At 46.0% G+C, this 10,177-nt stretch overlaps 1 protein-coding gene across 2 annotated transcripts; it reads left to right on the forward strand.

The window, feature by feature from the left end:
• Positions 1 to 3,918: 3,918 nt before the first annotated feature.
• PDP2 (pyruvate dehydrogenase phosphatase catalytic subunit 2) lies at positions 3,919 to 8,836 on the forward strand. Of its 2 annotated transcripts, none has more exons than XM_048316900.1 (2): positions 3,919 to 4,025; positions 6,741 to 8,836. In XM_048316900.1, the coding sequence occupies exon 2, from the start codon at positions 6,796 to 6,798 to the stop codon at positions 8,398 to 8,400; it is 1,605 nt and encodes a 534-aa protein (XP_048172857.1). In that variant the 5' UTR covers positions 3,919 to 4,025; positions 6,741 to 6,795; the 3' UTR covers positions 8,401 to 8,836. The 2 variants fall into 2 exon arrangements, with proteins under 2 accessions (XP_048172857.1, XP_048172858.1); XM_048316901.1 differs by lacking the exon at positions 3,919 to 4,025 and adding an exon at positions 4,049 to 4,156.
• Positions 8,837 to 10,177: the final 1,341 nt, after the last annotated feature.

Consider the following 10,177-nt stretch of genomic DNA (forward strand, 5'->3'; position numbering starts at 1 on the left):
GCTCACACTTTTTCTCATTTACCCTGAGGAAAGCACAGCAGATGAGGGAACCTGACTGACTTGCACGGAACTATTCCCAACTTGCACAGCTGTAAGGCGGGGAACTTTCATTCCTCTGATGTCCCATTTATGCTGCTACTTGCACCACATTTGAAATTTAGTAAAATTTCAGCACCTTACTCCAGGTTGTGAACAGCAACATAGTAATGCAAATCATTTCATTTCATATCAACATAGTGGAATATTAAATACAGCAATTTAGGAGCCAGCTCACCCTGTTTGTCTGCTGGAGGAGGAAGAGAGAGGAAAGGAATATAATCACTTTTTTACACATGAGCACTTCTTCCCAAGCCACAAGACTTTCCTGTACTTGAACACTGCCCCAAGAAATGTAAATTTACTCTTACAGTGGCACAGAACCTTAATGAACATTTGTTTCAGTTTAACTTAAACCAATTTGTAAGCAACATCCAATAAAAATGATCCATGTGAAGTTCAGATTGCATTACACCAGCTGGAAAGACCTTTGCACTGGTGTCATTACATTGACTTAAACTGGGTCTTCAGGTTAACCCCTGCAACTCCAGATGCCACTCAGCCTCTGCTGCAACAGGAGAGGCTAAATGCAGCTGGAGAGTTGGAATGGCACCTTTCCTACAATTGTGCATGGTGTTTACCTCTGTTCATCAATGTTTCTTGCAGCTTGCCTTCTTTTCTAGCATTTGAGGGTTTGGCTTAGATTACTTAGGAAGATCAGACTGGAAACAGCTGTAACCAAACTAGAAAATGCAATTGCTCTAACAGACCTAGAGCCTCCTTCATTTCTTCATTTATTTGTGGGTTTTGTTTGTTTATAATAAGAGATTTCTGCATCTATGGTGCCAATTTGCCTTTTGTGAAAATCCAAAATGCCACACACAGCAGATGAAATGTCACTATTCACAGGCAGATACATCCATTCTTAATGGCACTCAGCAGGAGGGTATTTTGTGGGCTGGTGCCGTGTTTCCTCTCCAGAAGCTGGTTATTAGACTGTTGAGCTTATTGTGCAAAAAGCACAAAGCTCAGTCTGTGTTCACTAAGATGGGCCAGAGAGACAATTCATTCAAAGGACCCACCTTCCTTTGCATGTTGGCCATTCACAAGTTTCCAAAGGCTTTGGATCTATGGTTGTTTTCCAACCTGTATCACTAGGCTGAGTCTCTGTTGCAGAAAAACTTCTGAAAACTAGGAAACTACTTTTAGTAGTAGTTTACTACTTTTCTTTAGATTCAAACTTTTTGCTACTGGTCAGCTTTTTGACAAAAGGATTAGCTATTTATCAGAAACATTAGTCCAATTTATGATTTGCTTTCTTAGGGATATCTGGTGGTTCTGATCTTTGTGTGTCCCCAAACAAGAAATGTTTACAAAGCATCAGGAGTCCCAGACTTTTCACGAATATCAACGAGGTCATGGAAAGTAATCCATGCTAGCACCTGCTGTGAAGGCAGTGGGGATGAGGGGCAGCTCTTTGCAGCCTCTGGAAGCAGAAGATGTTTAAATTGCACCAAAGTAGCCACAGCTAGTTGTCCAAACGAACAAGCAAGGGGGAAAAATAACATTCCATGGGAAAGAAGGAAACCCCAAATAGTGCAGTCTGGCCTACATAAGAACACAGAAATGAGTACAAGAACGTATTTCCAAAGAAAACCAGAGCTGCTGACTGTACAAGTCAGCAGATGAAATTGCTCCCTGGAAAAATCTAAATATAGGATTTGCTACATTTTAACCTATAGCTGCATCTTAATACAATATCTGGAATTAGACTCATTTTCTAATAAATCCAGGTAAGGATTTTCTTCTGGCACTGGCCTAAACTTTGCTCATCTATAATCAGCAAAGTCAATACCAAATCTGAGTTTTATTTAAAGAAACCCGAGTTCTAATTTTTTCAATGCAAATTAAGAACATAGAGCACTATGGCAACCAAGCAATGTTGCTACAGAAATTTGCCATTTTTATTAGATATTCCTAAAAGCAAAAATACTGCAAGCTTGAGTAATACTATTTCTTTTCTCAGATCACATCAGTGAGTAGCATTTCTATTATTTTTTCCTTTAATTATAAATCACTTTAGTTCATCAGCATAATCAAGCAGTCCAAAGTAGAATCTAAATCTCAATTCAACTTAATATCCAGCCCTGTCAACTACCTTCAATATGGTATTCCTTCTTGTTTTTAGAAAACATGGAGTGAAAGGGACATCTTCTCCTGCAGGACTGTTAATTGTTTCACCTTCATTTACATGGTTCCTAAGCCACTTCAGCTTATGCATATGAATTTCTGAAATTACTGCATGAACATGTGAGCAATAAGTTACAGCTTTCAGCTGAAGAGAAGCATTTAATCATGGTGGGAGCACAGGAAACTCAGAGCAGTCAGGTTCATTTTCAGGCTGCTGTAGGAGGCTTTATCAGTTTTGTAAATGTTACAAAAGCTGAAAATTGGTAGGTCCAAAGGAAGAATCATTGAATCATGGAATATCCTGAGTCAGAAGGGACCTACAGGGGTGATTGAATCCAGCTCCTGTCCCTGCACAGACACCCCAACAATCCCAACCTGGGCATCCCTGGCAGCGCTGTCCAAATGCTTCTGGAGCTCTGGTAGCCTCGGGCTGTGCCCATTCCCTGCGGAGATCCAGAAACTGCTCTTGGTGTATCTGAGCACTGCACAGAGCAGGGAGATGCAGGTAAGGGCTGCTGTGGGTGTCCTCTTTCAGTTCAGCAGATTTGTCAGGCAGATAAAAAAATTATTTCAAACTTAAGGTTTTTTTGTGTGTGCTAAAATACTGTTTGAAAATTTTCCTTAAGATGACCTATTTTTTTGTTTACTCTTCCACGCAACATGAAGCTACATTTCATTGTTTTAATAAAAACAAGAAACAAGTGAAAGCTCAGAGTCATTGAAGATAATCTGCATCTTTCCACAATGAGATAACCTGGGAACACTCTTATCTCATCTAGGATACTTGCACCACATTATTTAACTAAAAAATCCTTCAGTACAAGAAGCCAGGCGAATTAAAAAATGCACTGACAATATCAAAGCCCCTTGTGACTTTTGAGCCTCTGGTTTTGAATAAATGATTGTTAGGGGTTTTAAAGCAAGGACTACTTAGTAACCACTGCGTTAACAGCAGTAACTACTGATTAACCGCCATGCACTTTGGGCCCATTCCTTCCCCTCGTTACCGGGCTTAGAATCGCTCAGTGGAAATTTCAACCAAGACAAGCAGTCATATGAAACCAAAAAACCGAGGAGTCAGCAAAATGAGCCCTTTTCTTCTCCATAATTTATATGGCGAATTAATTACTTAAGAGCTTTGCGATTTTGAGCCTCATCAGCCGGTGCCCTCAGTGCTGCAGAGTGTGGAAGAGTACTGAAACGAAAAGCCGAGGTTCCCCTCTCAAGGGAATAGCGTGGGTTTCACTGTTATTAATGAGGAAGAAATCCCTGCTGGTGCTTTTGCTTCCTAACACGTGTCACTCGCTTCCTTTTCGCTCTCGTTATTGCGCTGCCCAGGCCCGCGCGCGGGCCGGGCCCGGCGCTCCCTCAGCACCCGGGGGCGGCGGCCGCGGGGCAGGGCCGGCGGTGACGGGGGAGTGAGGGGGGCCAGGGCCCCTCAGCCCAGCCCAGCCCAGCCCAGCCCAGCTCAGCTCAGCTCAGCTCAGCTCAGCTCAGCTCAGCCCAGCCCAGCCCAGCCCAGCCCAGCCCAGCGCAGCGCAGCGCAGCGCAGCGCAGCCCAGCCCAGCCCAGCCCAGCTCAGCTCAGCCCAGCCCAGCCCAGCCCAGCCGCAGCCGCCGCGCAGAACATGGCGGAAGGGCCGGGCCACGCCCGCCCCGCCGTGTCCTGACGGGAACCCGCGGCAGCTGGGGCGGGGCACAGGGGGCGGGTTGGGCGGCGGGGCTGTCGGTCAGCGCTGTCCCTCAGCCCGGCCGGGGACAGCGCGGGGCCGGCGGGTGCGAGAGGTGGCTGTTTGGCCGGTGGGTGCGCCCGGGGCGGGGTACGGGGCGGGCAGACAGCGGCCGCCGCCGGGGCAGCCGTGCCGGGACACAGAGAGCGGAGCCGGGCCTGGCGCGGCGAAGTGTGCGGAAGAGGCAGCGGGAGCGGGGAGGTGGGAGTTGTGCGGGGCACAGGCCGCGGCGGCGGTGGGCTCGGGGTTGGTGTGAGGTGGATGTGTGCGGGGTAAGGGGTGAGTGTGCGGGGAACAGGGCGCGCTCTGTGCGGGGCAGGGTGGGTGTCTGTGGGGGGGACGGGGTGTGTGCGGAGGAGGAGGGGTGTGTGCAGGGTGCGGTGTGGGTGTGTGCGGGGCACAGGGGGCGTGTGCGGGACAGGGGTGTGGGGGGCACAGGGTGTTGGGCAGCAGAGGGGGGTTTGTGTATCGGTGTGTGGGGCTGGGGCAGTGGGGAGGTGGCCGGGTAGAGATCGGACGTGTGTGGGGTGAGGGATGGGTGTGGGCAGTGTCAGGAGAGTGAGTGAGGGGAATGTGGGGTTGTGGGGCTCTCAGGGGGGCTGTAAATCCAAATGTAGCGGGTATCTGTTAATTTCATTGGGAAAAGCGGGTGCTGCCGCGCTCTGCGCTCCGGCAGCTGCGGGCCGTGCCGCGGCCTTGACGGCGCGGGCCGGGCTCAGGCGGGCCTCGCTGGGACACCGCGTTCCCGGGGAGGCAGTGCTGGAGCGGGAGCGAGTTTATGTAACAATTGGCTCTTACATAATGGTCTTTAGCACACCGCTTTAATTAGCACCGCTACCGGGGACGTCCTGGGCAGCAGCGTCTGCACACTGCGGCTGGGGAGGACCCTGAGGATGGGAAAGCAGTGAGCAGGGCTGGCTTACAAGTGCTCCAGGACTCGTCAGTGCTTAGGCGAGCTCAGGGCTAACTGGTGTTAGTGACTGCTGCTGGCGGAAAACCACACCGCCTCGCTCTGTCAGCCAGGCGGTGTGAACGGGGGAGGTTTCTTTAAAACGCTCTTTCATTGGGCTTTTTGATAAGTATGTGAAAGTCATCATTGTTTCAATCTGATGTTGCTGACGGGGCAAGAAAACAAAGAAGGACAGGGAATGGACTGAAAAAGGTTGCCAAACCTTGGCTTGTCTTGTGCTGTAGGTGCTTTTTGGGTTTAGCTGTTGCTGGAGTTGGCAGTGTCAGCTGTCTTCCTATTATTTTGGTTGCATTCTTTCTGTAGCACAACAAAAGGCACTGTGTGTTGGGAGATGCAGTGTCCCAGGAGACTGCAGGCACGCCTTGGACAGTGAACTGGCACTGCCTTTTCCATCTGCTCTCCTGACATCAGCAGTAAAATTATGCTGTGTCTTTGCCTGTTCTCACCAGGTCACCAGAATCATAGTGGTGGGGTCTGTTGCAATGCTTGTCTGCTCTTTTTTGCGTTAAATATGGGTAGCACACTTCAGAAATGTTTTGTGACACATTGCTTTGGGTTCCAAGTGGGATTTCAGCAGTCCTTGGGTTGTAGCAGTAGGCCTTCTCTTTAGAATAGCTCACGGTCACTTTTACTTCCTGCTGGTTTCTTGGAAACATTTGCATGCATCTGATCTGGCTGGTTTCTCATTATTTCTTGTGAAGCACCCTGCTAAAAAACCAGTGTTGTAGCAGCACGTAGTGTCTTTGGCCTGAGCAAGTAGTGTCACAGACCACCTCAAAGTGTTTGAAAGCTCTCAGAGGACTCTCTTGTTCTCAGTGGTTGCTAGTGGGATCTTTTGGGAGTTAGTTGTACTTGCAGTGCTGCCATACAGTGAGTTTTTAAATCCATGGGGCAAAATTCTGTTGTGAGTGAACATCTGGTTGTAGTTAGCAATATTGCACAGCTGGAATAGCTTACTGAATGCAGGAGACAATGTGGGGACCTCCCCTATGGCAACTGAAGAGCTTCAGCTGCTGGAGTTCCCTAGGTTTCAGTGCTGTTGGCGGCAGAGATCTTCACTGCTGCTTGTTCTAATTGCCCTCCGAATGAACAAGCCAAATTGTGAACCTGTAAAAGTTGTCAATGTTACTGATTCTACCAGCAGTAGAATCTGCCTTCAGCTGTGTAAAAGATCCTGCCTGCCTGAAGGTTGGTTAAGACCTTGAAAGTAAAAAAAAAAAGAACAGCTGAGCTTATAAACTGTAACAGAATTGGAAAGGTAGACTGGCTTGTTCTAGTTGTGAGGATCATGGTAGTGCACATAAATCATTAACTGGCCACATCTTTCAGTCTTTCCCCAGGGTTTAAGTACTTATCTTCTCTTGGGTTTGAAGTTTTGAGTCTATTAATAGAGTTGTACTCTAGCAGGCTTTTGTGAGAGCTGTGCATTAATTGTCACTTAAGTCCCTACTTTCAATCTCGTTGGGTCTGTTTGTTCTGTGCCATGACTTGAAAGATGAGGCTTTTCATCGTACAGTTTCCAATAGCATTTCTTGTAATGTTGCCATTTTTTCTTAGTCTTGCTACAATGAGGGAAAAATACTTGTCTGGAAAGTAAAAATTATCTCTTCTGATGAGTTAAAAGGAGCAGTCATATCCTTGGTTATAATTAAGGGATGGAAATTGTATCGCTTTTGAGATGCCTCAACTATAGTGATCTCTTTGGGAAAAAGTTCTGAATATTTCTGAGAGCTCTAGACATGCTTTTGTATTTCTGCATGGAAAGCTTCTTATGAACTTTCTAATTATTTTCCCTTTCCTGCATTTATATTCCAGGCTGCAAGGACATTCCGTGTTACTGAAGGAAGGTGCTCTATTTTTGGAGTGACTTATGATGTCAAGAACTGTATCATCCTGGATTTTAAGCTCAGCCAGAAGCAGCATTGTTTTACAAGGGAAAGGACGTTGGTACTCCATCTGTATCCCAAATAGAAACAAGATCAAATGGAAGCTTGTTTTCTCCAAAACATGTCCCTACCGTGCTGGGAGCTGCAGCTTAGACAGTACCTTCTCCTTACCCAAAGCATTCCGACACACTTCCACCGAAGAAGAACACTTTTCTTTCCAGTTGTCTCCAGCACAAATCAACGACATGCTCAGAGCAGGTGAATTATCCCACAAAACACTGGATTTGAATGGCAAGAATGCAAATTCCGTGCTGAGGTTTGAAAGCAACCAGCTGGCCTCCAACAGCCCCATGGAGGACCGGCGGAGCGCGGCCACGTGCCTGCAGACGGCGGGGATGATGTTTGGGGTGTTCGACGGCCATGCGGGCGCCGCCTGCGCCCAGGCCGTGAGCGAGAGGCTGCTGCACTACATCGCCGTGTCCCTCATGTCCCGCCAGAGCCTGGAGGAGATCGAGCTGGCCGTGGAGGCCATGAAACCAGTGCAGCCCATCCTGCAGTGGCACAAGCATCCCAACGATGTAGAGTACCGGGAAATCACCTCACAGTACTTTGAAAACCTTCGGGTTTACTGGCAGCACTTGCTGGACCTGGACACTGAGCTGGGGTTTAGTTTAGAAGAAGCCATGATTTGTGCATTCAAAAGGTTAGACTCAGACATATCACTGGAAGTTCAGGCTCCTCAGGAAAGTGAGTTGATGAGAAATATTGCCCTGCAAGTAGCTTTTTCTGGTGCAACAGCCTGTGTAGCTCACATTGACGGTGTTCACCTACACGTGGCAAACACCGGTGATTGCAGAGCGGTTTTAGGGGTTCGTGAAGAAGATGGAACATGGTCTACTCTCCCTCTAACCCGAGACCACAATGCCTATGATGAATTTGAAATTAGAAGATTGAAGAGAGAACATCCTAGATCTGAGGAGAAAACCCTATTTGTGAATGACAGATTACTGGGGATTCTCATGCCCTCCAGAGCTTTTGGAGATGTGCAATTAAAATGGAGTAAAGAATTGCAACACAGCATTCTCGAGAACAGCTGTGATGTTGAGGCTCTAAACATTTATCAGTATGTTCCTCCAAACTACCATACCCCCCCTTATTTAACTGCAGAACCTGAAGTAACGTATCACAAATTAAGGAGCAAGGATAAGTTTCTTGTTATTGCTTCAGATGGGCTATGGGAGATGCTGAGTAATGAGAAGGTTGTAAAACTTGTTGCTGGACACCTTACAGAGCTCAACATGCAGAAACCATCACTGACTTTTAAGAAACCAGTTAATTTGGGTTACATGCACAACCTGTTGCTGCAGAGGAAGAGCAAGGGCCTGGCCTCCCTGGACCAGAACATCGCCACCCATTTGATCCGGCACGCGATCGGCAGCAACGAGTACGGCGAGGTGGACCCGGAGAAGCTGGCTGCCATGCTGACACTGCCTGAGGACCTGGCCCGCATGTACAGGGACGACATCACAGTCACTGTGGTGTACTTCAACTCAGAAACTATTGAAGATTACTACAGGAACCACAAATAGAGCCTTGCACTGCTGCAGTGCAAATACTAGGGAACTTTGATACTGAAGCATTCCTCTCATTCTCTGGTAGTTGAGCTGCTACCAGTGTCTGCAAGTTCCTAAATCTTTGTTACTTACTGGCTTTGAAAATAACTTTCTAGAAGGTGAAATTGCCCTGGGTTTCCAGGTCTGTATGCACTGAAGAAAAATGTTTTCATAAAACCTCACTGAAATGTAGCTGAACTAAAGACTGTGGACCAGTTCTGATTCCATGAGAACCTCTGGTAAAACTTTCCAAATGAACAAACAAGGCAAATTTCACTGAGGCTGGTACAATTTAATAGAGATGGATAATAGGTGTAGCTGCATGGAGTGTCAGGCTCTGCTTTTGTGGAGAATGAGTGGCATCCTCTTGAAGCACTGTAACTGAATTAAATAAATTAACTACCAAACTTTCTTTGGATGTGTCAGATATTTTAACAAATGGCCCCATATTTATAAAACAACATGAAAGAAGGCTGTTCAAAGAGCCTTTGTCAGATTGTCAGATGTATTTCCTGATTCTCTTCCTTAAGCAAGGAAAAAATTGTTATTTTCTTGTGCAATTCTTTTTAAGAGTGAACGCATATTCTCTTAACTCTGTGTGGACTTGTGTGACAGCGTAGAGTTCAAACACGAGGGTCTCCACAATTCCCTGTTTAGGATTTAACAGCACCAGACTTAAGCATTTGAGTGTTTTGCTTAAACAATGTACCCTTTATTAGGTATTGATCTATGAAGTGCTGTGCATCAAATCTACCAACTGTAATTTAAATTGTTTGTCAGATCTAGAAGTTCAAAAATTCACCTAAAGGTAAATATAACAAAAGAGAGCACCTTTCTCTCCAGATTTCACTTAGAAGAAATAACAGTGCTGGTACTTCTCCAAAACATGTTTAATCTTTCATTCTTGCTTTTCCTTATAGGTACAGAGTTATTTTCACTACTGAATATATGTTTTAGTCTCTGAACATACACGAAAGTGTATTTTACAATGGTTTTCTTTTATACTGAGCTTTCCAGAGTGCCATCCAAGTTTGCAAATTAGCTTTTACATATGGTGTTCTCTGGTGCCTCTTCCTTGTTTACACACAACAGGAACTGTTGCCCACAGGAATATTGGGAATACAGGACTGTTCATTCTTCTTGCTGCTGAGTAAGAACTTGTGTGGGAGCAGCAGAGCAAATAAAAATACTGGGTTTTTAGCAAGTGAAAAAGTAGTTGTTTTTTTTTCTCAAGATCTTAAGTAGATGAGGTCTTGGAGCTTAAACAGGTAGCATTTGTGGATTTGGGGCTCTTTGTGTGCTTTTCCTTACACATAAAATTTCTTAGTGCTTTTTTCAGGCATTTAATAATCTTTTGAAGGTGGGATTAGAAGGAGAAGGAAGCTAAAACTGTTCCAAAAATATTCATGCTTTTGACTATTCAGGACTGACTGTAATTCAGTGCTACAATTGCAATCACTGAATGCATCCTTAAAAAAACCTTTGCTCTGAATTTACTGTTAATTTTTTTTTCATGTAGTACATATTGGAATACATCCAGCAATTCAGACTGGAGGCATGTTCAATGAGTGGGTCTGTTCCCCTTGATATCACCAAACCAGCATTTACCTCAGGAAATCTGCCCCTGAGCTCTGGGTGATAAGGGCTGCAGGCAGACTTTGGGTTTGTGCCAGATGCTACAGAGGTTGTTGAAATTCTTGTTGCTGCGGTCCAGCTTGCTTTAAAATGTGTCCTGCTCTCATCCTCGAGGCTG

This window comes from Corvus hawaiiensis, chromosome 12 (assembly GCF_020740725.1).
Source record: "Corvus hawaiiensis isolate bCorHaw1 chromosome 12, bCorHaw1.pri.cur, whole genome shotgun sequence".
NCBI lineage: Eukaryota > Metazoa > Chordata > Aves > Passeriformes > Corvidae > Corvus > Corvus hawaiiensis.